Raw genomic sequence first — 27,845 nt, 5'->3', positions numbered from 1 at the left:
AAACTACTTTCCTTCCTATCCTTTGTCCTTTCCTGATTCTCAGTAGCCACATGTGAGCAACTCGGAATGTCTGTGCTTGGGGAAATAACAGTGCAGAGTCCAAAATTGTAAGTGTTTTGTAGCATCATCTGAGTAGTAGATATTAAATAATATAGTATACTTCAGAAACTCATTAAACTTTTCAAAGAAAATACAGTTGCCTTGTGATGAAAACACTTTAAAAGACCTGTGACTATAAGAGGAAAATCCTCCACTTTCTCATCTTCACCAGAATGACAAGCCAGCCTCTCTCTCTCTCTCTCTCTCTCTCTCTCTCTCTATATATATATATATATATATATATATGCTGACTCTCTTTCTTTAAGCTTGCTATACTGTATTATGAATTTTCTACTTTCCCAGAAGGAAGGAAATGGTTGAGTCAAAGAATTAAGTTACTAGGAACTTTTGAGAAAGATCTACCAGAGCTGGACTCAAATTTACAATATGAAGAAATTGTTTCTAATATTAAGTGAGGCTTGAGGCATTTATTTTGAAGCATATTAATTTATTCATATATACATTTACTTTACATTTCAACATTCATTAAAGACTAAAGAGTTTTTAAGAATTTTTCAAAGTCCTGTACTGAGGCATTGGCAATCTCTTTACAAAATATTTCATCAGGCCTTGATACCAATTTGTCCAAAGAGATGTAGTTAGGCTTCACTGGATCATACTGTGCTCTTCCTAAATAGGTCAAAAACAAATGTCTTTCTTTGACTTTAAACAACCTTGTATTAAATACCTACAAAAGAAAAACAGTTTATCAAGTTGAGTATTGAAAGATGAACTATTAAAATGTTTATATGGCTGAACAGGCTAACAAACAAAGTATTGAGCACATGCTCAGGGTTTAAACCTTGTAGCTTCCACTAAGAAATAATGATTAAAAAGGGACTCAAACTAACAAACAGAACAATTATAAAAAATTAAGGACTACAATGTAGGCAAAGAACCTTGACTAATTAATACAGAGACATGGGAGAAGTTGCTAACATTCTCAGGCTCCACTCCAAACCTATGTAATCAGAAACTTTGAGAGTGGGGCAAGTCCTCCAGGTGATTCAGATGCCTGCTGTTTGAGAACCAAAGTTAAAGACCAAGGGCTATGGCATCAAAAAGTGTGTAAGACTTCACAATCTGTGAAGTGGCTCCCTTCTTTTTTAATTCCTGCTGCTCCCTGACTCATATCAAAATGAAATGAACTTGGCCTCTAGGGGAGCAACTAAAGAAGAAAAGTACTAAGGAGGATAAAACTCCTGAGGAGGAGAGTGAGTAGCAGCAACTTTAAAAAGGCATCAGAAGTAAGCTAAGTCCTTACAGCCAGCGGCAAGAAAAAAGGGAGAATTGGGATATCAGGCCAGATTTGAAAGAGCCCTAAGCTGAAGAGACAGACATCTGTGAGGCACCCTGGCAAGGCCCAAACGAACCACATTTACTATTAGGTCCTTCTCTTGACTATATTTAAGGTACACTGGGGACCCGCCACATACACATAACCTGGTGTCATTCCTTACGTTCAAGTGGAAACAAAATAATAACAGATCACCTAGAGGGACATATGTAAAACAATTGTTGAAAACTAAAGTACAGTGACCAAAAATGTATGATGTGTTAATTCAACATGAGATTGGCTTGTTTTTGTTTTGTTTTTAATTTTTATTGATTGATTTTAGTGAAAGAGGAAGGGGAAAGGTGGGGGGGGGGGCATCGATCTGTTCCTGTATGTGCCCTGACTGGGGTTGAACCGGCAACTTTTCCATTTTGGGATGATGCTCTAACCAACTGAGCTATCTGGCCAGGGCTAGAGATTGGCTTGTTTTTGAACAAAACATCTTTTTTTCTCTCTGAAAATCAAATTACATGCTGTTGTGCCTTCATTTTGGTAAGTGAATTTCCATTACTGCTCATAAAAATGTGGGAAACTTCTAGATGTATTCCTTTAGAACAATGATTTTCAACCAGTGTGCTGTAAGAAATTTTAAAATGTGAAATACTTGACTATTTAGCCAGGGTCACTGACCTGTTTTCCCTTAGATTGTCATATAAAAAACAACAACAACCAATATAACAGTAGCCATCTGGTGTAAATTAATCAAAATTATACCTTTTTTTTTATCAGATCAACAAAAATATATTATTTTTAGTGTGCCACAGCATTTTTGTAATTTATGTGTGCCATGAGATGAAAATGGTTGAAAAACCACTGCTTTAGAAGTATGACTCTTCTGCAGTGACTCTTGGCTTATAAAATTATCATATAACATACAGACAAGACCATAAATAACTCTGAAGCTCCCAACTATTCACTATAAATTTCCAAAATATAATGACACTTTAAAGCATTTATATGGCTTATGACCAGATATTATGTTACTTCTCCAAAGGTTCAAGGTTACTTTCTTAGAGATTTGGGCGATCATTCCAGTCCAAAAGCCATAGCTCAGATTGGCTTTTTCTTTTCCGTTTGTTGATTATTAATCATCAGGGGCAACTTTGCCATTGTCAGAAAAATTTCATTCTGCTAATGATCCATTAAATTATCAGGGATTAAAACAGAAACCAGGCATGAAAATTACTGATTCCCTGTTTCCCTAATGTGAACTCAGGCTCTGCCTTTGGAGAAGCACACAGTGGAAGAAAAGAAACATGGGTTTAGAGGATCCAGAATACATCTTTCCTTAGCTAGTGATTTCCTCGTGTCATTACCCTACTGTTTCTGTTATTCGTTACTGCTTTGAAATGACTAAACTAACCATACCCCATACCTACTAAGTTATAGTTTTCCCCATTTTAATTATAAAATAGATATGCCAACAATAATGGTTATTTGCTTGAGAAATGTATAATAGTTTCACATCAGACTTTTTAAAGCATCTGCTAAAAAATTAAAGTATATAGTAGTTTCCTCACATCCTAATATCAGTTAATGTATTTTTCATTAATGCGTTTTATTTTTGTTTTGTTTTTTATTTGCAAGCGAGTGAAAGAGAGAAACAGACAGTGGGAAGGGAGAGAGATGAGAAGCATCGACTCATAGCTGCGGCACCTTAGTTGTTCATTGATTTCAGTGATTGCTTTTTCATATGTGCCTTGACCAGGGGGCTCCAGCCAAGCCAGTGACCCTTTGCTAAAGCTAGCAAACTTTGGGCTCAAGCCAGCAAACATGCAGTAATGTTTATGATCCCATGCTCAAGTTGGTGATCCTACGCTCAAGCTGGTGAGCCCACACTCAAGCTGGCAACCTTGGGGTTTCAAGCCTGGTTCTCAGAATCCCAGGTCGACACTCTATTCCCTGTGCAACCACCTGGTCGGGCTCTTTTTTCCTCCCCAACCCCAGCAAAACTACCAAGACCTCTAGGAGTCTAAGAGTCTCAATATGGAAGCCATAGTTCTCCAACTGGGCTTTCCAGAGTCTCAAGTTTAGGGTGCCTCAAATCTGTGTTTTTAAACGTGATTTTAATGCATCTGGTCAAGTTTATAGTTTCCGCTACTTGTCAAGTTTCTGTCCATCTTTGAGAAGCCATTCATCCTACTGACAACTCAAATGTCACTTCTTAGAGTGGCAACACATCCTAGTTAAGGGCATGGGTTTTTAAACTTGACAGCCAAAGTTCTAATCCCATATCTACCCCTTGTTACCTGGGTAACCTTAGACAAGTTACTGAACTTTTCATGGTTACATTCTTCATTTATAAGATAGGGATAATAGCAGTGCCTACTTCATATGGTTGTGAGGATTAAATAAATTAATACAAGTAAAGTGGTAAAGACAGTGCTGGCACATAGTAAGCATTCAATAGCTGTTATTATTTCTATGATTTTCTTACCTCTTCTGAATTAAATTAATAACTCTGTAAGATACATGTTAAGATTCTAACTTTATGTAAAGCAATTACATTTTTAAAACCCACCTTCCATGTGAGATTACAAGTTCCACAAGAGCACAGGCCATGTCTGATTGCTTTTTGTACCCATAAATCAGAATCTCTTTTCATGCTTTAACTGTCTCTGAATTATTTACCAACCCCGGGAAAAACCAACTGCCATTGGTTTTAGTTGAAAATTGCTTACTTTACAATTGTTCTATAAGTCAAATATGCACCACTGCGGGCTTCTAACACTTTTTATAATGAATACATATGCCTCTGATAAAACAGAAAAAATTCTGTATGAAGGGCCCATTTACAGTGAAGTATGATAGGTAGATAAACATTGCTATTTGTGAAGGAATTGGACCAAATGCAATCTAGTTCTGAGTTTTATTAGTCATTTCTTTTGCCCATTTTTATATCTAGAACACATGTAGCAAATGGAATAAAGGATCACTTTAATGAAATTCAACCTTCCATTTACCCAATAAGTACTTAATCTACTCCCATGACAAACCACAAAGGATGACTTTGATAAAATGCAATCAGTTTGTTCAACAAATATTTACCTAGTACCTAGTGATTGCCACGTACAGTTCCAAGCACTGGAGATTTACCAGTGTATATAAATAAGACAAGACCTCTGCTGTCAGAATTAACATTCACTTCCTAAGTAAAGAACAGGAGAGTCTGATTAGCTTAAAAGATATAATTAAGGCTTTGTCTTGATGGCAAACTTGAACTGTTTTACGCTTTGGTAGGAGATCATTACAACATGGCTATTAACTAATGAATTTAGGTAGACTGTGAATAAAAAGCAAGCATAACCCTGAAATGAACTTTAAGGGAAGCAATCTATTTCAAATTTAAGTGGAGAAAAACACAAAAAGAGAATACATTAGATTGCAACAGGCATAATTAGGATCAAGTAAAAAGTACAGGGAAATGGATTCATCACTTATTTCTCCTCTTGAAATGAACATGTGTGCCCGAGAAGTTCTAAATGTTTCACAGACAATGCCTCCCTCTACTCTGTTTGTGAGGTGTGTTCTTTGATAAAAAGATGGGCAAAAGAAATATGACCTCCACACAATTCTCAGAACTAGACTGAATTTCGTTTCATTCCTTTACAAACAGCAAGGCAGCTTCACAAGTGAACAGCGTTATGCTGAAGGGCAGCCCCAGATGAGGGCAGGGACAGCTCTTACAGAGAGTTGTGCACATTACCTGTGGGAATCTGACAATGATGTGGTGGGGAATGTTCATCACATTGTGCACGTAATCGAAAGTCTCCGTAAGTTTCCTTTTATTTGCCGTCAACATCTTTGGGATTTTGGTGATCATATGTTGAATTTCATTGTGTTTAAAACCTAGTTCAAGCTGATAAACCTAAAAAAAAAAAGGTGGCAAAATTATAAATAAAAAAAAAGAGTTGCAAAATCATAAATAAAAAAAATAGAGTTGCTATAAATCACAAAGAGAAAGTTACCTTGATACTATGCAGAGGACACATTGATTCTTTTACAATTTAAAATAAGGACAATAAAATCGGGAGCCAGCTATGGCAATGACCTCAAGGGATCATAGCTTCCTACTTCTGGAGCAACCTGAATTTTAAACCCCTCTCCAGAGAATGGCTACTCACAGCAAGATGACCATCAAGAGGATCCAGAAGGAGCGATTATGATTAAAAGACAGAGTGATGGTGGGCATGGGAGACCTGGTCAGGCTATCTTTACGGGCCCCACCATACAGACCAGTGTAAGAGTTTCAAACTGCTTTTTGAGCCTCTGCTCCCAAGTGTTATCTGAAAAACTACATGTCAAAATTCAAGACAGAAATAAAAACACTAAACACCGAAACACAGGCTCAGTCTGAGTGCAGTCCCAGTAGCCTATGTGCTCCCCAACCCCCTGCCTGCGTCACTCCGCACGCTCTCCCCGCTAGGCTGAGAGCTCCATGAGAGCACGGACTCTCTCCCTAGCGTACGGCATGGGCAGGTGCTCAACAATGTTTACAGCTGAATATAAAACACTTTAAGCACCTCAGAAAATAGGCCTTACATAATTTCAAATACTACTACAGCTTTGTATACTAACTAGTCAGCTGTTCTTGGCTCTGCATGATCCTCTGGGAGAAAAAACAGTGAAGAGTGTCTGGTATATTTTGTGACAAAAATTAGAGCTGGCAATTGGCAGGCCAAGGAGAGCAATGTGCAGGCCACTATTCCTTTCACAGAAGTCTTTTGGATCCAGCCTCCAAAACTCATTTCCCACCTGGGTGACATTTACACAGACTCTCACGAGGACAACGGAAGCAGTTTCCAGGGACCACCCAGATACCTGGTCTACTCTAGGATCATGGCCGTCAGGTCTGCAAGGTGAGTTACTCATGCAACATCTGAACATATGACAATATTATCAACTAAAACACAGTGCTTGCTGGATATTTAGTATAGCATTTTCTAGTTTCATCTTTTTAGAAATAACTTCATTTATAATACAGTTCTCTTTAAGATGACAATTGTGATATTTATCTTCTTTATAGGACTTAAACACTTAAAGAAAGAAGCTGATTTCTCAAAAGCTTCAAGTCATATTACCTTCATGTTTTCTTTCACGGGCTCCAGACTTCCAGTTAGTAGCCTTGGGAGACGAACTACTAGCTCTCGAGTCTATAGTGATAAAATAGTCAATCATTACTATATATGCATTCAACTAGTTTAGAAAACCAAAGCATTACTACACATACAAAACTAAAAATGACCCAGTCAGAAAAGTGCTAGGAACCCCACAAATACATAACACTACTTGAGGAAAAACAAAGACTAAAAACAAAACTTAAGGAAGCAATTAGATGGAATTGCTTATATAGGAATTAATTATAGGAATATTATAAAATAGTACAGCCAGCAGGCTTATTCGTTCAGACCTGTTAGAAACAGGAGCTTTTAACAGTTACTAAACATTGCTGACATGGAAACATATAAATTCCCCTTTTTTTTCTTTACCTTCTTCACATTAAGTTCAAGTTCTTTCTGAAAAAATCCCAATCTGTTATCCAGTCTTTCCACTGAAAAATTCAGCAAAAACGGTGCATTTCTGACCATGTGTGTGATATTTGCCTTACTGAAATTTTTTGACTGTAGATAAGCCACTCTAAAGAAACAAAAATGCACATACATTATAAACATTTACTAGTGTCAGGTTACTTTCCAAAGCACTAGAGTCAGGTTACTGTTTTTAAAAAGGCGCACACACACACACACACACACACACACGGGGGGGGGGGGAAAGAGATATTAAAAAATAACCATTCTAGAATAATGATGCAAATATGGTTAAGTCAAGCTCAACTCTAGTACGGTGGCCATTTACACTTAACACCAGAAAATAATTCCCTGAATTTCAGTAAATCTGACTTATTTTGTTACTTGGTTTAAGAATTTTTTTTGGTCTAAGAACAGAAAATATACAAATTAAGAAAATAGATTCAGAATTCTTTTACAAAGACTCTCAAGTTCCCTTAATAGAATTAAAAGTACAGAGACAGTATGGTGTAGTAGCCAGGACTCTGGAGTTAGACTAACTGGGCTTGGATCACAGGCCTGCCATTTAAACTAGCTACATAATCTTGAGCAAATTATTTAACCTCTGTGTCTCCCCTATAAAATGGGGCTATTAGTAATAGAACTGTAATATTCCTCTGTAATGGCTCAGGGATCCCCACCTCCTGGTATGCATGCTTCTTCAGAATTAATCTTGAGCAATAAGGGCAAGTTGGTTTCTGAATGGGAAGAAACTAAATGTTCCAGATAGCCGGGAGGAGCAGATCTGCATACGTCAGGTTGAGTTTCCTAGAATCATTCTTTCTCTCCCCTGTACTGAATGCAAATCCCATGAAGGGAGAGAGCGTGACTATCTTATATGACTCAAGTCTAACTCAGTGCTTTGCATGTATAATAAGAGCTCATATTGTTCAATATAAGCAATGTAATGTTTTGTTTTCTTAATTGGAAAAAATGCCATTAAACTATGAAGGTTCAGAGAACTAACTGCAAAGGCCCATGAAATGTAGTAAGGCTCAAAATCAGTGTGAGAATAGTCTGGAATTCAAAGTGTGAACTTATTGCCTGACCAGGTGGTGGCACAGTGGACAGAGCATTGGCCTGGGATGCAAAGGACCCAGGTTCGATACCTCGAGGGTGCTGAGTTGAGCACGGGCTCACAGACATGGCTCCCTGGTCGCTGGCTTGAGCAAGGGGTCACTGGCTTGGCTGGAGCCCCCCCTCCCCCGGTCAAGGCACCTATGAGAGAGTAATCAATGAACAACTAAGGCGCCGCAACGAAGACTTGATGCTTCTCATCTCTCTTCCTGTCTGTCCCTATCTGTCTATCTCTTGCTAAAAACAAAACAAAAAAAGTATGTACTTACTGACACGGATTCCATTTAATTTTCTGTGCTTTACTCAATCCCAGTATAATTCTTATCTCTTCATGTCACCCCATTAAAAGTTTAACTTTCTAAGTAAAATTATTAAAAAAAGAATTCTTATCTCATGGTCAAAATGAATTCATTGTACTGATATCAATAAATTCTTTGAATGTTGAATGAGGCACAAAGATGTTTATAGCAGTGCTTATTGAAAGCTAAAAAAAGAAACAACCAAAATAACTAACTTACGGGAATGATTAAGTAAATTATACAATAATCTGTAAAGAGAATGTCAATTGTTTATCATCAAAATATGGCTAGTAAAAAACATAAAAATTCACTTTCTTTCTTTTAAGTGTACTCTCAGATAATTCTGCCATTTGTTAATGGATTAAAAAAAGAAACAAACAAAAAAAACCTTCCAGTTTCCAAAGAGAAATAGTTAAGTACTAACTCAGCTAGAAGTTTTTATAGTTTTTGTTTTCACATAAAAATAATAATGGAAAAAATAATAATAATGGGCTGTGGAATTAAAACAAAACAAAACAAAAAATGTTTTAGATTCTTAATTTTGATCCAAGAGGGTCCAAACAAAACAGTGACATTCATGTTCATTATCTTAATAGATTCTTATACAGCTGTGACAAAAAATAACTCACACATATATTTCCTTCATAATAATAACTCCTTGGGTTATATGAGAATCCCTCTAAAAATCCTACCTGGTCTTAAGATTTTCAAGATCTTCAGAGAAGATGGCATAATTTTTAGTCAGGAATTTTCCCAGCTGGTTATCCTCGATACCCAAATCTTTAAGAAACAGGAGTATTTGCTTAATGTCTTTTTCAAAGTCCAGTCTCAGAATGAGGTTGGCCGCATCTGGATGCTTTTCTATCTTGGACAGGTCCACTCCTATAATACATTAAAAACACGGTTTGACGATAACTGCTTAACTCAGCCATTAAACTTCATATATAGAAGCTCAAGGAATCAGTGATGGAGATTAACAGCCTATCTGAAGGAGAACTGAGATAGGTCAGCAGAAACCTTAAAATATTTTAAAACCAAATTTATTACAGAAATAAAAATAAATTAAAATGAAAAGTACAGTATGTAGTTCAAAGTCATATATAGTGGAAAACAGTACACCTGGGACTAAATTTCCACACAAATTCACTAAGTCATATTGGGACCATCATCACTACCTATGGTTCTTGAATAAGTATTATTTGAAGGATGCTTATGAGTCCCTAATTAGCTCCACAGTAGTTACCTACCTGGTACATAATTCTATAGAGTAATGAATCATATGAATAAACTGTTAATCTAGGCTTTAAAGTGTTGTTTTTATCTTAGTTGTAAGCATTATTTTAAAATATGCTTCTAATCCCTTCCATAGGAGGAATAAAAACATCCTCTACCTTACTCATCATTGTAATCTCTAGGTCTTTAGCACAGAGGCAGGTACCTTGAAGGAGCTCAAGAAATGTCTCTGAGAACAGGTGAGCATTTACAGCCTTCAAGTACACCACAAAGCAGAGAGAATGCAACCTTCAACCTTCACAGATTCTTGTAATCTTAGGTAATCTAAGTAAATTAGACAAGGAATAGGAGAGAAAGAATGAAAAGGAGAAATATCAGGTTTTTATTTCAAATCATTCTTTGATTATGGCCATAATTAGATGTCAGCATTAATTAGGCAGAGAATCAAAGTAACCTGTAATTCGAAATCCTCATGAAAACTGAGCATTCTTTTATCTTTTTCCTTTTATTTGACTTAAAAAAAAGATAAACAGGCCCTGGCCAATTGGCTCAGTGGTAGAGTGTTGGCCCAGTGTGTGGATGTCCCGGGTTTGATTCAAGTCAGAGCACACAGCAGAAGCAACCGTCTGCTTCTCCAACATTTTCTCTCCCCTTTCTTTCTCTCTCTCTTCCCCTCCCACAGCCATTGCTAGACTGCTTCCAGCGCATCAGCCTTGGGCACTTAGGATGGCTCCAGGGAGCCTTCTGCATCAGCTGTTAAAAATAGCTCAGTGTGAGCATGGCCCCAGATAGAGCATCGGCCTCAGACAGGGCTTGCCGGGTGGATCCTGGTCAGGGTGCATGCGGGAGTCTGTCACTCTATCTCCCCTCCTCTCAGAAAAGAAAAATAAACAAATAAATAAATAAAGTAAACATGAATAGAAAAGGCCTATTCTTTATCTTTAGAGTAAACATTTGAAAACGTAAAATCTTAAGTGTAGACACAGATTTCATATTCATTAACATATTACTTCAGATTAAAAAGAACTCTCAAACTGATTTCTAGATGTAATGTTACAGTCTTAAATATAAAAGCAATAAAATAAAAACATTCTTTCTTTAATGGTGTCCACAACTAGAAAAATTATAATTCCATATTTTTAAATCCAAATATAATTCTAATGTCAAGTTTCTGGATATTAAATAGGTATTGATATAAGATGGTCAAAACCAGAAAAGTAGATTACAGATACACACAAAATGAAGACCAGAAACAGATTCAGGATGAACTAAAATCTGGCATACAATAATTAATGGCAGTCTATTCAACAGGGGGAAAGAACTCTTCATTTAGAATATAATGAGACCACTTGAAAAATTAACCCTTTGAGTAGTATGAACGTTCATGTACGTCCTCGTGCCTCCTGACCATCCAGAGTCCGATCAATTTATTTTAAAAATGTGTAAGGCAACATTAAAAAAAGGCAATTGTATGTTCTTCTTGTTTCCATAAATTAGTTATCAAACAAACACGATTGTAAGTTAATAAAACTAACTGGAACTAATTTCATTTTTTGAAAAAAAAAAACAAAAAAACCCACTCCCGGGGTTCAGTGAGCATAAAAAAAACTCACTACTCAAAGGGTTATAGAAAAATAAGTAACATTTTTGAATGCATGAATAAATATATTAGAAACTAGTTCCAAAAATCTGTGCCAAATGGGGATAAAGGGCTCAGACTTCAAATTGAACCGAATACTACGGCTTCCGTGTGTTCAAGCGCCTTGCTCTGCGTGAGCTGTCACACCCTGTGCTGAAACAGAAATCCTAAAAAAGCTGCTTTTGAACAGCAAGAGGGGAGTAGAAACTCATCAGGAGGGCACACTGCTGTCAGCACAGATCACCTGGGCTTACTCACAATTTCATTAACTTGAAAAAACAGTCACTGAGCCTGACCTCTGGTGACTCAGTGGATAGTGTCAACCTGGAACACTGAGGTTGCCGGTTCAAAACCCTGGGCTTGCCTGGTCAAGGCACATATGGGAGTTGATGCTTCCTGCTCTCCTCTCTCTCTCTCTCTCTCTCTGTCTCTCTTCTCTAAAATAAATAAATAATGTTAAAAAAAAATAGTCACTGAATGCCAACTTTGGATTAGGCACTTCTGGTAGGCTTTGGGATACATAAAATGAAAAATAATGTGATTCTAACTTCTATGTGAACACAGTCTAAGTTGGCTTTATCCCATCAGCTCAGTAACTACAAAAATTACTGCTGTGCTCAGTTAGTGCTACACATATTTATTGTTATTAATCAGGGTCTGGCAGGAAAAAGAAATGCCCTAGAAAGTTCAAATGAAAAACGACTTTAATGAAGGGATTCTATACAGTGGTGTGAGCTGAATAAGAGAACAAACAAAGGCACCTAGTGCTAAAGAGACAGGGAGAAAAAGTACAATATTACCAAAACCAAGAGGGAAGCGATTAAGAAAGGGTTTCTCAGGAGGCGCTGTTGTCAAGGAGGAGGCAATTACATGACTCAAAGCAATGAGGGAACCAGGAAAACTCCCTCTACTCCTGCGGTGCCTCCTACTGGCTCAAGCAGCCCAGCAGCCGCATGGCAAAGGAACCCTAGTGCATAGATGTTAGCCTCCTGGGATGCAGAACAGGCAGACGAGGACAGAAAACAGCTCTGGAAAGCAGACAGAAAATGATCACTAGAGTCTTCAAAAATACTGCCTGACATGCAATCATCTCTCATAATGCTGTCGTTGAAGTTACCTCTAAGATGTGCTGTCAGTTATCAGCATATAGATGAAAGAATGGCTCAGATTCCGCAGCTCTGAGTAAAGGGAGTGAACCAGGTCATGTTATCTTGTCTCATCCACAGCACCGATCCCAAGGGTGGGAAAGAGTTCGAAAAGGAAGGAGACGGGCTTTCCTGCTTGCAGCAGATGGCATCTTTCTCTTTGAACTCACAGAATACTTTATTTGTATCTCTTATATAGGACTTATCACTTTCATCTTTGCGTTCTAGTTATTCTTTTGTATGTATATTTAGATGCTTGTGAGGTCTTGAAGTTTCTTGAGAACTAAGGCCATTCCTATACATCTGGGTAACTTGTGCAAGGACAGATGAGTAAGTAAACTGTAATGTTATTACAGCTGGGACAAAACCAGGAGGCGGTGAGCCAAGAAGAGGGTCCCTTTGTTTGGACGGTCAGAGAAGATATTTTAGAAGTTACATGAACTAGAATTAAGATCTCCAGTTTTCAAGCTGGCCAACCAAAAGAAGGGTGGCAAGCGGAGAAGCTAAAAAGGGTAACTTTGAAGCCATGGGAAGCTTTGAAGGATTTCAAGTAGGTCACTGACATAGTTAGATTTGCATTTTAGAAAGAGCACTATTAGAGAGATTATCAGGGAAATATTGCTTATAAGCAGACTATCAAGTTAGGAAGCTCCTAACTTTTCAGTGAAAAACAAGGACCTAAACTAAGGCAATGACTAGAGAATGAGAAGCAGATGGGTTTGAAACAGACCCCTTACTTATCCTATCTTCTCAATCCTCCAGGAGAAAGGTTTATCATTTGGGTAAATCACACAAGAGAAGTACCAGACCCAGGGACAAGGGGAAAAGCAGAAGGTTGCAGTAAGGCGCTAAACTCAAAACAAGAGGGCTAAGTAAAAGCTTACAGTGAGATCCCCTGGCTGCCTTCAACTACCCTGATCCAGGCACACCGTGTCAGCTGAAGCTAAGATACTTACGGAGCAGTCCTCGAGAGAACCCATCAAAATCAGGAGGCTTGTAGGCTCTAGGAAGAAGGTCGGGGTCGTGGGGAAAAGGAATAAATACACCATTTGACAGGGTTAACTGTAGGAAAAACTGAGAGGCCACTGATAGGTGTGGGAAAATGCAGACCAAGGAACAAAGAAAACTGATAATCAAATGAAAAACAAGGCAATTATTAACCATGGAATAATGAAAAGTTTTTTAAGAAGGAAAACAATCCTAATACACCTGGAAAGCAGTGAGCAATACTTAGGGCCATAATGTAATCAATGACTATTGATTTACCTAAAACTTGTTAATATAACTATACTGGGAGAATTGAATAAATAGGGAAAAAATATGCGTGTACATACAAAAGATTAACTGATGTCTAAAACTGATGAACCAAGCAACAGCATTATAAACTACAAAAACATTTAGAGGTTAAATATAAACAGAAAGAGCTATAAAAAATAGATACCTCTGGGAAATGGGGTGCTACCTCAGAAAGGAGGAAGTGGGGAGTAGTTTTTCTAGAGACCTTTCACACTATTTGACTTCTGTTCATGTGTATGTATTATTTCGATAAATATTACAAACACTTAATTCAAACAGTAAAAAGAGAAATGAAGAGTACACTCAAGAAGTACTTGTAGGTTATTCAGACTCACCTAGAAGTACCAGCTTCTGCAGAGTCTCAGAATGATCCACATAGTCTCTAAGTGTGAACGAAAACGGGGGCAATGGAGGGTCTGCGATAATCTGAACAGCTTCCTCCTCGGAAACTGGCTGCAACGGAGAAAATGGAGGCACGTCGTCCAGTCCTTTGAAGTCAGCCACGTGGAAGGAGAGAAAAAGTTAGCTCTCCAATCTGTACACTTAAAACTATTTATACAAAAACAACTTCTTCCCTACTTTGCTTATTCTTAAATCTTGGGGATCATTTCAGTATTAAACATTTAGATCCAAAATTTTCTACTTTTTCTTTTTTAAGACTTTATCCATTTTAGAGAGAGACAGAGAGAGAAAGGGGGGAGGAGCAGGAAGCATCAACTCCCATATGTGTCTTGACTGGGCAAATCCAGGATTTCAAACCAGCAACCTCAGTGTTTCAAGTCGATGTTTAATCCACTGAGCCACCACAGGTCAGGCTCTACTTTCTAATAAGAAAGGGTAAAGCTATTTAGAGATATCAACTATTCTTCCTCCAATAAATTTCTTGGTCAATTTCTATTTCATCCCATATAAAATCCCTTCTTTTCCCTTTGCTTCACTTTTAATGAACAGTTAAGAATGCTAAGGAACAACTATTCTTTCAGTACAATATGAAAAAGAGATAGTATCTACCATAGCTTGTTAACTTGTACACAAGTACAGATTCTACCAGCGAGAACTGTATGGGTTAAAGCTATCACATACTAAAAATGTCATTTTAATTTAATCCCTTTTCTCCAAGTTATTATCAAATATCTTTAAGAAAACTGGTTGTGTTTCTACCACCTGTAGTCCTTTGCTAAATGACTCTCTAGCAGTCTTGATTCTGAGGTTTTGTTTCACCTTAAACGCAGTATGGAAGATACTGGAAACTACAACTTAACTAAAGCTAAGAAATCAAGACGTGATTTTGTTCTGTTTTTGCTTCGAATCATTATAATTTCTCATTTCAATTAGCCAGCCTTTCCTCCTAGCCCCCAACTCCTATCCCCTCATTGTCTTTCATATTCTACTTAACCTAATATCTCATTTGCAGTGAAATATTCTTGCATGGCCTGACTGGTGGTGGACCAGTGGATAGAGAGTTGACCTGGAATGCTGAGATCCCCAGTTAGAAACCCCGAAGTCGTCAGTTTGACAGAGGGTGTGCCAGCTTGAGCATGGGGTCCCTGGTTTGAGCATGGGATCATGGACATGATCCCAAGGTCGCTGACTTGAAGCCCCAGGTCCCTGGCTTGAGCCCAAGGTTGTTGGCTTGAGCAAGTGGTTACTAGCTTGGCTTGAGTCCCTCGGTCAAGGCATGTATGAGAAGCAATCAACGAATAACTAAAATGAAGCAACTATAAGTTGATGCTTCTCATCTCTCTCCTCCCTCTAAAATAATCAATAAAGAAATATTCTTACAGAGAAATATTCCTAGAATAGGAAGCACAGCAGGGAGAGGACTGGCTAAAAGGGGGTGATATAATTATTGTATTGATTGATTGTGGTAGTCATTACATAGCTAAATGTGTATGTCAAAATTATAGAACTGTGCACACCAAAAGGATGAATTTTTCTTGATATAAATTATACCCTAATAAACCTAATTATTACCAGAAAAAAATTTGAGTCTAAATTAAGTATGTTATATAGCAAATGTTATATATATATATAGCTATAAAATAATTTTATAGATATTAACCTACAAACCTTTTATCTTAGCAAAACAGGTATAATAGAAATAAACTAATAGAACTGGTATTGTTATTTTTCCTGTCAGGTACAAAATACGACTTGAAATAGGCTAACAGTATAAACAAGTAGTTTATTCAAATGACCAAAGTGGGGCAAAAGGGATTTTTCCGAAAGTTCAGAATTACCTTCTAGAGAAAGCTCAGAATCAAAGTTGGGTATCTTTTGTGACTGCTCATTCATGAAAGGAAGCATGGTGCTCTGGGCAGAATTAATCTCTTGGCTACTTGATTTGGTAGACTGGGAACTATTGTTCCATACGGGAGAAGTCCTATAAGTCTTAAATCCCCTCTGGAGAAAGCAATTGTCAGAGGACGTCTGACGCTGAGCAGAAAATCCATGCAACAATGTTTTTCCTGGCCGTGGAAAAGGATTTTTGAGTTGTGTAGCAGTAATGAAGCAATTCAATTTAATTGAGTTGAACCATCTGGGTATCTGTTGGGCTGACAAAGCCATTTTTCTTAAAGTAGCCTACACAGGACATACATAACCATTAAAAAAAGAGAAACGTATTTTACTTAAATGTTTAAAACAATATTCAAACAACAAAAAGACAAAATAAAAACTATTTAAAAGGTATTTAATAAATTTAGATGACTAAAGTCCTCAGATGTTTCCTAAGCATAAGAAAACCCAAAAACAAGGCAGTCTCATTTATGAACCTAAGACAGGAACTTCTGAACTGAAAAAATAATGATATACTTTACAATTAAAAAAAAAGGCAAAAGCACTGTAAGAAAAATATTTAAAACAAAAATCTGTAAATATTCAAATTATAGCTTAACCCAATAATATCCATTAATGTAATAATATCTGTTAAAGAAAATAAGGTGATGCAATTAAGTGTTCATGAAGCTTGGTTTGAGAACATTTAAGAAACAGATTGCTGACCAAAACAACACTGAGTTATGCAAATGTATTTTGTGTATATACAACTGACCAGTGAACAACATGGGAGTTAAGGGCACCGGGCCCTACCACACGCAGTTGAAAATCCGTGTATAACTTTAGACTCCTCCAAAATTTAATTACTAATAGCTAAATGTTGAACAGAAGAAGCCTTATCAATAACATAAACAGTTGATAAATATTTAGTATATGTATTATATACTGTATTCTTAAAGTAAGCTAGAGAAATGAAAATGTTAAAAAAAATCATAAAATACATTCACAGTACTATACTGTATTTATCAGTGGCATAAGTTTACATGCTAAACTGTCAGCACCTAAACTGTTATCTTATGATACAAAAAACTGTAGATTTTATATGTATTACTAACACTAGACATCAAAAATACAGATAACATGAAAAACAATTTGCCTTTATTAACAGGTATAACGATTCATGCACTGGTAACAAAGAAGCACCAATATAACTCCTTTACAGTTATCGATTTTCCTAGTATAATCGATGATTGTGTTGATAGAATATAACAATGAAAAATGCCTATACATTTTTTTATGGCAGGGGTCCCCAAACTACGGCCCGTGGGCCACATGCGGCCCCCTGAGTCCATTTATCCGGCCCCCGCCGCACTTCCGGAAGGGGCACCTCTTTCATTGGTGGTCAGTGAGAGGAGCATAGTTCCCATTGAAATACTGGTCAGTTTGTTGATTTAAATTTACTTGTTCTTTATTTTAAATATTGTATTTGCTCCCATTTTGTTTTTTTACTTTAAAATAAGATTTGTGCAGTGTGCATAGGGATTTGTTCATAGTTTTTTTTATAGTCCGGCCCTCCAACGGTCTGAGGGACAGTGAACTGGCCCCCTTTGTAAAAAGTTTGGGGACCCCTGTTTTATGGTATACAGTATTAGTTACATTCATAATACATGTAGTATTAGAAACATTATTACATTCTTGAAAATAACCACTTACCTGTGATGCTATGCAGTTTCTATAATTACTGGAGAGAAAAGGAGGGAGGGAGAAAGGAGATACTTTATGGTGATGTAATTCTTTGAAAGCAGTTATAAAACAGTCAGAACTGTAACACATTATTAATTTTATATTAAATATTATCCACCTTATGGCTATGTAGGGATAGGCTATCCATTCTCATATGAGTTTTACAAATGATAATCTACACAATGAATACATAGGCAATGATGATAAAACAAAATGTCTCATATAGTTCTTACTGAACAGTTATTAGATTTTCACAGAAAGACATGCACATACATATACGGCAGGTAAGTTTATAAAGTACACAGCAAGAATATTTACTGTTCATTAGGTGGAGGAGGAAGGAAAGGTCTTCCTCATCTTCCCACTGAGGGGGCTGAGGAGGAGGAGCAAAAGGAGGGTTGGTTTTGCTGACTCAGGGGTTGCAGGTGCTGAAGAGGTGGAAGATGAGGCAGAAGAGGCAGGCACATTGCTGTAACTTTATGGAAATATATTTTATTTTCTGACAATTTTGCTTTTTCTTATCCCTAAAATTGTTTCCACACAGTACCAATTCTTCTTTTACTGTTTACTTCAGTTTCAGTGTCCGCATCACAGAAGGGTCCATGTTGTATGTTGGGCAAATAAGTTTGTAAAATTGGTGTTGATTTTACTCACTTTAGTTGTTAAAAATGGCCGCTGCCCACATGAAAATGCTAATTACCTTCCTGCTTGGGAAGGGGCTTTGTCATGCTAGTGTGTGCTGGAGGAGGGGTTTCGCACCAGTTTTAAGAAGAAGAAGGAAGCCATGTTTTTGCAGTTTGTGCAGAGAGAAGGCAGAGTGCTAAAGGAGAAAGAAGCAGCAGCCAAGATGGGAGGTTGCTAGAGAAGCCAGTTTGTGCGGAGATGGAGGGAGATGTGCAAATGGGGAACTAGAGGTGACTGAGATTGGTGGGGGCCTTTGATTCCGGGGAAAACTGGAAAAGATTCTCCTGGTTGTGGAACAGGAGAATGTGCGAGTGGGTTTTGGTGCCCTGTGTGTTTATTGACTTGCCTGCTGGCGCGAGGCTAGAATAAAGGAGTGGCCCACCATTTTTCGGCTCCATTGTTTCTTTACCGTCTGTCTGAATCTAATGGGAACCTGCACCTGCATGTGCATGGCTGTGATGGCAACTACTGGCTGTTCATCGTAAAGGAAGTCAAGGAAGTCGGAAGCAGTCTTGAATAATCAAACCTTTCTGCTAGATTGTCTAATGCGTTTGTTTGCTGGCATTGCTCCTTCTACCATCTTCTCATCTCCTGGTATAGGTTCAGAAGCACTCACCCCCATCAAGTCATCTTCTGTTAATTCCTCTGGTGTGGTGTCTACTAGCTCTTGAATTTCTCTTGAAACCCTTTAGCCCCCTTCTCTTTCTTACTAATAAATGTCCTTTGCAGTGTTTTTTCCAGGACACTTTCTCCTGTATTAAAAACTTTTTCAGGCAGATATCCTTTATAATTATTTTCTTAATGATATCTGGGAACTCATCTCCTGCCCCTTGTTCAGCAGAAGCTGCTTGTTATTTTGATATTTTTAAAGCCAAATATCTTTTTAAAATTATCAAATCATCCTGTGCTGGCATTAAATTCTCCAGCTTCAGATCCTTCACCTTCCTTTTGCGTTAAACTGTCATATAATAAATTCGCTTTTTCTCCAATAACATCCTAGTCTATGGGTATGCTTCTCTTATAGCAATCCTGCAACCATATGAAAGCTGCATTTTTAATACAAGATAAAAAGGTATTTTGCAAAAAAGTGTAAGGTTTTTGTGCCTGCTGACATAGTTCCAGTGACTTCATGAATTTCCCTTTTTTTTTTGCAGTGCTCTGTATATTGGATTCTTTTATATTGACACGTAGAGCAACTGCAGCTACAGATCTCAGTCTATAGTACACATCAAGCAATTCAGCCTTTTCTTGTAATGTAATAACTTTCCTGTTTCTTGAGAGCACTTCTAGCATCACTAGTGGTACCCTGTATGGGTCCCTTAGTGTTATTCAAGGTTTATGGTATTACACTAAACACAATGCAATATGCAATTTTCTGGAGAGAAACTGCTCATGTGGAGACCATTAGCGTCACACTACATTCTAAGCAGATACTCTTAAACTCAAAAGTGGATGTTTGCAACACTTGAATTCACTGCAATAGCAACACCAGCTAGCTACTAAATTATTACACTAGTGCAGTATGTACCACAGTGATTTTCATGCAGTTATAATACTACATCTTTACATTTCTCTTGATTATGGCTGCAAATATTACCATGTACAGTCTGTATTATGTGCACAACTTTTGATGTTTTAACTTTTTAAAATAGATTTCTGTAATTTTATTATAGTATGTGATAAAACAAACTAGTATCTATCAATAATATATTTTACCCATTTATGACATAGCTTTTTAATTTTTTCAATATTTCTAGGCTATGCTTTTCATTTGCAAGTTTACTCAAATTGTCACAATTCTGCAAAATTTTTTTCCAATATATTTATTGAAAAAATCTGCATACAAGTGGACCTGCACAGTTCAAACCGTGCTTTGAAGGGGCAACTGTACATTAGTCACCAAGTAAAAAACAAGAAGAAATCTACTTTGTATTAAATGAATCATCAAAGTATTATCCTTGCTATCTAGGTTCTTGCTTTATTCTCAAGGCTAAACACTGTTGATTATTTCACAGATAAAGTTGTAACTCAAAAGGGAATTGAAGAAAATCAGTTTCATCAAATTCTGTTTGTAGGAAAAAAAAGAAAAGCCTTAAAAAAAGTCATAATTAGAAAGCAAAATGAAATACATAGACAAGAAGCAATGAATACATGTATATTTATGACGGAAAACAGTTGCTTTTAAAAAGATTTTTATAAGAAAAGGCTGATAAAAGGTTGGAAGGAATATGAAGGAATTTATATTTAGCAAACTTAAAGGTAAATTTGGTGCGTACATAATTTCACTTTAAATAAATTAATACATAGAAAACACAGCCTGGTGTCCAGGATATGGGAAATGTTCCGCAAATGTTACCAGTTACTATTATTGATTACACAGCCAAATATAAATGAATTCAATAAACTTTTTACTTTGTTTTTCTATGTATTGAAATTAGGCTTGTTTTATGCTCTGAATTAGCCCAAGTTTACCACTGAACACTCTGGAGAGTCGGGGCACTGACTAATACATGTCTACATACGCAGGCTCCCAATCGGAAATCAAAAATACTTTATTTAGAGAAGTCTCCTGAAAGGGATTTGTAAAAAGTGAAAGTCGTACTGTCATTCTGAAGTGTTTTTGAAAAAGAAATAAGCATACACGACAGCTTGTGAGACTGATAATTTTTATTAAATTTTGTTAGGAAATGAGCGTTCAAATCTTGTCAAGTTTTCCCTTCAACTTACAACATTCATTCTTTGCACAGCAAAGTCATAAGCACTGAATTGGAAGCCAGAAGACCTCAATTAGGCTACCTTGACAAGACTAAGTTTCTTGAGGTAGTCTAGCACAATGTTGGTCCCAGAGGCGGATTTTTTTTTTTTTTAGGTTTTATTTATCCATTTTTATTAGAGAGAGAGAGATTGGAAAGAGACAGAGAGAACAGGGGGAGGAGCAGGAAGCATCAACTCCCATATGTGCCTTGACCAGGCAAGCCCAGGGTTTTGAACCAGCAACCTCAGCATTCCAGGTTGAGGCTTTATCAACTGCGCCACCACAGGTCAGGCCCAGAGGCGGATTTAACAGCAGGCACACTGGGCTAGCGCCCTGGGCCACGACTTCTGAAGGGCCCCGCAAAACCCCAACTTTACACTTTTTTCTAATGACACCAAGTTTGGTTTCATATGTGCAATTTTAACATTAATAATACATAATCTTTTATTTATTTAAAAATATGGTTAACATGTTTTCTATTTTCTTTGTCTCTTTTTTTTAAAGGGCCCAATATTTTCTTCTGTGCCCGTGGCCTCAACTGACCTTAATCCACCTCTGGTTGGGCCCATGAGGGGGTTCAATACCACTTTTTTTTTTTTTAGTGCACGTGAGCAACAGACAGGGGCAGACCTACAGACAGGAAGGGAGAGATGAGAAGCATCAACTTGTTGTGGCACTTCAGTTGTTCACTGATTGCTTTTCTCATTGGGCGGGGCTCCACCCATAAGCCCTTGCGCAAGCCAGTGACCACGGGGTCATGTCTATGATCCTATGCTCAAGCTGGCAAACCCCTGCTCAAGTCAGTGACCTCTGGGTTTTGAACCTGGGTCCTAAACTCCCAGGTGGATGCTCTATCCACTGCGCAACCGCCTGGTCAGGCAATAACCAATTTGTCAATAACACATTTTAAAAGCTTACAGGTCAGTAAGATGATTCTTATGGCCCTATTAAAATGTTTTGACTTCTATGTTTACCTACTTCAAAGCAAACTACTGAAATCCCAAACTCACTCTGAAGCCTTTCCAGGCTCAAATTAATACTCCTCCCACATAAGGCAGATTAGCTTCTGAATTCCATCCATAGTCATTAAAATACCTTTATGTACACAACTCATGATTATCCTTCTATTCTTGTTTACAGTATTCAGTTTACATACTATCTTTTCTATATCATTTCACCGCTATGTGTATCTCACTAATCGATTAACTGTTTAACTGTTCCTTCAGGAGAACAGGGTCTCATCTCCGGATTCACCCTCCCAGTGATTATTCCCTTAGCCTTGCAGCGTTCCAATGTTTGTTGGGCTGAAATACATCAATTGCAACTATGGTTAACTCATGTGCCTACAAAGTGGGTAAGACATTTCCCATGTATAAAAGCCCTACTTGGCCCTGGCCGGTTGGCTCAGTGGTAGAGCGTCGGCCTGGCGTGCGGGGGACCCGGGTTCGATTCCCGGCCAGGGCACATAGGAGAAGCGCCCATTTGCTTCTCCACCCCCCCCCCTTCCTCTCTGTCTCTCTCTTCCCCTCCCGCAGCCGAGGCTCCATTGGCCTCTGCCCCAGGCGCTAGAGTGGCTCTGGTCGCGGCAGAGCGTCGCCCCTGGTGGGCGTGCCGGGTGGATCCCGGTTGGGCGCATGCGGGAGTCTGTCTGACTGTCTCTCCTCGTTTCCAGCTTCAGAAAAAAAAAAAAAAAAAAGCCCTACTTGGTGATAACTCATTTTCTAACACAACTCTCTCCTCACGAATCTCAAAGAAAAAAACCTTTCAAGAACTCTTTAGTCCATTAAAATATTACATACTTCTCAATTATCTGCCTTAGTAAGTACTTCGTTAGAAATACGAATTGACACCGAAATGCTGTTTTTCGAGGGTCCAATATTTCTACCTCTGCAAGGCTAATAAATGAGATGAAAGACGGCATCCTAAGTAAGCCGCTCTTCGTCCCCCGCCCCCCACGCCATTTTATTAACTCCATTATAGTCATCCATACCGTCCTTCCGCGAACTCCGCAAAGCGCGCTAATAAGCATGGTTTCGGTCTTATCAGTCAGGGGTAAAAACAAAACAAATCACCCTCTCGACTGGGCTGCGAAGACCTAAAAAGGTCATGGGGCCCTCGGACTCGGCCTAGCCTCGGGTGGGTCCGGATCCAACCCCCGGCAGGACAGGGCCTGTGCGCTCCCTCGGCTCTCACTTTACCTGCGGCGAGGCCTAGCTGGGTCTTGCGGTTTGTTTCTCAGTGGCTGTCAGAGCAGCAGGAAAGCGCGTCCCGGGCGCCACCGCCCCGACCTCAGCTCGTGGGCCCACTGGGCGGGCGCCTCGCTGCTGCCTCACCCACGTGGGCTGCGGCGGGAGTGGGCGAGACCATCTGAGAGGCGGCGGGGGGGAGCGGCCGGCGCGCGGGGGAAAGAGCGGGCCGGGCCCACAGCTTCCCTTCCTCCGCTTGGCACTGCCCTTAGACCTCGCCCACTGGGAATCTGAAGACGCCAGGAGCGCGCAGAGATGCCCCTCCCAGAACGCCGGCGGGGACTCGGCCGGCAGCGCCCCCCTCCCGAGGCCGCTTTGGCGGTGGCGCGACCCCGCCCTCCGGCGCCTGTCCTTCCTCCGGCTCTCAGCCAGTGCTCCGCGCCGGACCCGGCCGCGCCGTTCGGCCTCCCGCCCCTTGCGGCTCTTCGCCCCCGCGGTCCCAGCCTCCGAGGGCCGGGGCCGCCGCTGCCGCTGCAGGACGGGGAGGCGGGCCATGGCCTCCTGCGTGGGGAGCAGGACCCTGAGCAAAGATGATGTGAACTACAAGATGCATTTCCGAATGATCAACGAGCAGCAAGTGGAGGACATTACCATCGACTTCTTCTACCGGCCGCACACGATCACTCTGCTCAGTTTCACCATCGTCAGCCTCATGTACTTCGCTTTCACCAGGTGAGGCGAGGCGGGCCGGGCTGCGCGGGGGGCGCGCCGTGGGCGCAGGGAAGGGGCGGGCGGGAGGCGGTGGTGGAGAGCGTGGCCCGGTGTGGCTCCGGGTGAGGAAGCGGCTGGCCTCTCCTCGCACACGCGCGCAGACCTGCCGCCCACGCGGCTCCTCCGCGGGCCCGGTGTCTAGCAGGACACTCAACCCCTTGCAGCCCCTCTGCACCGGCGTTCCCCCCTACCCTCCAGCCCCTACCCCCACCCCCACTCCTGTCTCTACCGCCTCTCCCTATACAGCGCCTCGGGCTACCTGGGAACACTCGCGGAGCATCTAGCAAGATTCCCCACTCTCCTGCCTCACTCAGCATCTCTCCCCATTCACAACACGACACCGGCCCCCTCCTCTCCAGTCCGCGTTTCTACCCAACACACCACATGAATGATCTCGTATGCACCACTTTGAGAACATACCGCTACTCACTGTAAACACCACAGTCCACAGCGTCTCCACTCACCAGGCCCAGGCCGCAACCCAGCCCCGTTCCCGTGGAACTACTTCAGAATTCGGCACGACCCACCATAAAAAATGCATGAGGTGCATTACACCTCCCATATGCAGGGCACACGAATAGCATAACCCCTTCCCCAGCCTAAAACACGGCAATCTGTACCACAACACGAACTGCTGACACCCACATCGAAGTGGACCTTTCTCCTAGCACAGCCAGTACTCATCACTCGTGTACAATGCTACATAACCAAGATGCACCTTAATCACCTAACACACTTGCTGAAATGAGATTGCCAAGCAATTGTAACATGCCTAGTGTATAGGAAGTGCAATAGAAGTGTTAAAACACATAAACGTCACACAATATAGCACAACTCATCCCTCTGAAAACACACACAACCACACACACCCCCCCACACACATAGTCAAAGCACTTCTAATATATATACACCTGTGCATAGTTACTACCCAGTCCAACTCTTGACACCCACATCTTATAACTGTCACTGGAGATGTGGCCCCTCAACTCCAACCCAAGGGAATTAACTGGTCCCTGGTTCATAATGACATACACCCCATGGGTCCTACTTACAAGGATTCTGAATGAACCTTTTAAAGAAAGGAAAGCCATGCTTACCAACCATTATGACTTAACGGACCACCTCAAGGAAGTGTGCTTTTGGAGCCAGATGGTTGGTTTCAAAACTATCTGTGTGTTACCTTTTCTCTAAGCCCTAGGATCCACACCTGTAACATGGGGTAAAATGTGTACTTGCCTCATATGGGGTTATGAAGATTGAATGAGCATGTGTAAATGCACTTAGCAGAATCCCTGTGCACCATGCATAGTTAATGTCAGTTACTTCTTTCCCAGCACTTTTATCCAACAACTAATGGTTCTCAGTCCAGGCCAACAGCATGTGTGCAGGGCTACATTTAGTGATCACAAGCTTTGGGAAAACTTCTGGTATTTAGTGAGGGGGATTAAGAATGCTAAACGTATTATAATGCAAGGGACAGCATTGCCCCTACATACTCCCTTGGGAATGATTGCAATTTTTCTGATTTTCATAAAACTAATACTATCCTCCCATATTACACTTGTTTCTTGCCTCTGTAATTCATTAGACTTGGTTTTTATTTTAAGTGTTTATCCAATTTCATGAATCTACCTAAAACTATAAAGCTATAAAGCATATATAACAGTTACTTACTCTTAATGATTGAGGATACAGCCTACTATTATTGTAGAGTCTTCTGTTAATGCTCTGCTGTGGCATAAAACCAGACCTTTTCACAGTATCCAACCAAGAATACATTTTTAGCTTTGGAGAGAAATCAGTCTTGTTTCTAATTATGATTACCCTCAAATACTTCATCACATCCTCTGATTTTAAAACTTAATAGCTTTGTGACCACTTAATTTTGCTAAGCTTCAATTTCCGTATCTGTATGTAAAATAAAGATAGTAATACGTCACAGGGTTGTCTGTCATGAGAGTGCAATTCTTTTTTTTTTTTTTTTTTTTTACAGAATCTGTGTTTAGCTCAGTGTAGATAGTAAATGCTCAATAAACAGTAGCAGTTGTTATTAATCATTTTATTGTATGCTAATTAATGTCTTCAAAATTGTATTTGTCATTGAGGATGTAGTATGCTGAGAAAAAGTATAAATATAAAGGCATTGGAAAAATGGACATTGCTTTGCTTGGATAACATATATGCCTGTTTCATATAAACTTCAATTTTACTTGATCCCATATGTGGGTTGGCAATGATGGAATTAGTGTAGTTTAATTGGAAATTATATTTTATTTTATATAATGAGAAACAATGAGCAGTTTGCTTCAGCCTTTTAGACCCATTCAGAATAGATCTCTTCCTCTTTTCTCATATAGGAAGTCACATTCTTCTGGAATTTTCCTTTTATTGCATATTCTGCCAAAGCAGTTGATAAACGGCAGTAGGGAAAATATAGGAAATAAAAACGAATTTTAACAGCTTGTCAAAAGTAATAGAAAAGGCATAAATAATCTGAATCTCAAGTTACGGCCTTTTCCAAAAAGGATAATTTTATTTCTTCCATTAATCTCATAGGGTCAGAAATCACATACTGAAGAAATAATTACTAATAAATTTCACTACGCTTAAAATAAAAAACACCATTAATACAACTAGTAAGTACTGTATTCTACTCATGTTTAGTAATGATTTGAACCCTTTAAAGTAGGACATTACAGTGATAGCTGTATCTTCCTCCATAAAAATCAAAAGCAGTTGTTTGGTATGTTTGAACTTGCTGAGTAAATACTATAAGCAAAGCTCACCTTCCCAAGTTAAATTTTTTTTTTCTTTTTGTGACAGACAGAGAGACAGAGAGGGACAGATAGGGACAGACAGGCAGGAAGGGAGAGAGATGAGAAGCATCAGTTCTTCATTGTGGCACCTTAGTTGTTCATTGATTGCTTTCTCATATGTGCTTTGACTAGGGGCCACAGCAGAGCGAGTAACCTCTTGCTCAAGCCAGCAACCTTGGACTCAAGCTGGTGACCTCGAGGTTTCAAACCTGGGTCCTCTGTGTCCCAGTCCTACACTCTATCCACTGTGCCACTGCCTAGTCAGGCCTGAGTTAAAAAAAATTTATGGACAAGAAATTACAGTTGAAATTCAATGGTGACAGATATGTCAAAGGAATATTATGGGGTTTTGATCCCCTTATGAATCTTTTGATAGATGAATGTGTGGAGATAGGGATGACTGGGCAACAGAACAATATTGGAGTGGTGATAATACGAGAAAATAGTATCATCATGAGGAAGCCTTGGAACAAGTACAAAGAATGGCTGTGTTCACCAGAGAAATCAACTGCTTCACATGTCCCCTTCCCACAGCCCCTATATTATTTACTACAGTTTAAAAATCAAATGGTATACATTTTCTCATTGTACTTTTGTTAAGTAAACTTCTGACGAGATTGGGTGCGTTCAGGGTGATATGGCCGTAGACTTAAGTAAACTTCTGTATAGGTCAAAAATAAAAGATTGAAAGTAGTGACTTCTTAAATAAAAATTATTTGTGCTCTTTTGTAATGATTATCTCTAGTACCTCATACTTATAACAGGATTTTAGTTGGATGACTGTTCAGAGCAATTCTTTCAGTAAAACTTTAGAAAATGTCTTAAAGTTTGTTTTTCAAAGACTCATAGTAGAGAATAGGCGATAGAATACTTTTGGGGTGTCATATTAGTAGTGTGTGAGTACCTGGGTCATGTCACATGC

At 39.2% G+C, this 27,845-nt stretch overlaps 3 protein-coding genes across 5 annotated transcripts in view; 1 reads left to right on the top strand and 2 right to left on the bottom strand.

Annotated features, from left to right (window-relative positions):
• The window catches only part of UQCRB (ubiquinol-cytochrome c reductase binding protein), a 62,916-nt gene that overhangs the window by 8,923 nt on the left and 26,148 nt on the right, over nucleotides 1-27,845 (bottom strand). The window lies entirely within an intron of this gene.
• On the bottom strand, nucleotides 528-23,504 carry MTERF3 (mitochondrial transcription termination factor 3). Of its 2 annotated transcripts, XM_066264645.1 has the most exons (9): nucleotides 23,349-23,504; nucleotides 17,682-17,709; nucleotides 15,932-16,274; nucleotides 14,027-14,179; nucleotides 9,071-9,260; nucleotides 6,925-7,072; nucleotides 6,517-6,588; nucleotides 5,142-5,303; nucleotides 528-787 (listed from the first exon to the last, which is right to left on the bottom strand). In XM_066264645.1, exons 3-9 carry the CDS (start codon nucleotides 16,257-16,259, stop codon nucleotides 593-595), a joined length of 1,248 nt encoding a protein of 415 aa, XP_066120742.1. In that variant the 5' UTR covers nucleotides 16,260-16,274; nucleotides 17,682-17,709; nucleotides 23,349-23,504; the 3' UTR covers nucleotides 528-592. The 2 variants fall into 2 exon arrangements, with proteins under 2 accessions (XP_066120742.1, XP_066120743.1); XM_066264646.1 differs by lacking the exon at nucleotides 17,682-17,709.
• PTDSS1 (phosphatidylserine synthase 1) overlaps nucleotides 23,680-27,845 on the top strand; it is an 82,832-nt gene continuing 78,666 nt past the window's right edge. The window contains exon 1 of one of the 2 annotated variants that reach the window (XM_066266008.1): nucleotides 23,680-24,068. In XM_066266008.1, the coding sequence (XP_066122105.1) occupies nucleotides 23,890-24,068 (179 nt within the window). In that variant the 5' untranslated portion in view covers nucleotides 23,680-23,889. The remainder of the gene's footprint in view (nucleotides 24,069-27,845) is intronic. The other variant, XM_066266007.1, reaches the window with a different exon arrangement.

This window comes from Saccopteryx bilineata, chromosome 3, assembly GCF_036850765.1.
Source record: "Saccopteryx bilineata isolate mSacBil1 chromosome 3, mSacBil1_pri_phased_curated, whole genome shotgun sequence".
Lineage (NCBI taxonomy): Eukaryota > Metazoa > Chordata > Mammalia > Chiroptera > Emballonuridae > Saccopteryx > Saccopteryx bilineata.
This window is presented reverse-complemented; position numbering and strand designations above follow the sequence as displayed.

Coding starts and splice junctions, on each gene's coding strand:
- MTERF3 (XM_066264645.1), bottom strand. CDS start 16,259: ATGGCTTTGTCAGCCCAACAGATACCCAGATGGTTCAACTCAATTAAA. Junction 14,180..15,931: donor TTCTGAGCTTTCTCTAGAAG/GTAATTCTGAAC, acceptor CTGACTTCAAAG/GACTGGACGACGTGCCTCCA. Junction 7,073..9,070: donor CTTGAAAATCTTAAGACCAG/GTAGGATTTTTA, acceptor TTGTTTCTTTAG/AGTGGCTTATCTACAGTCAA.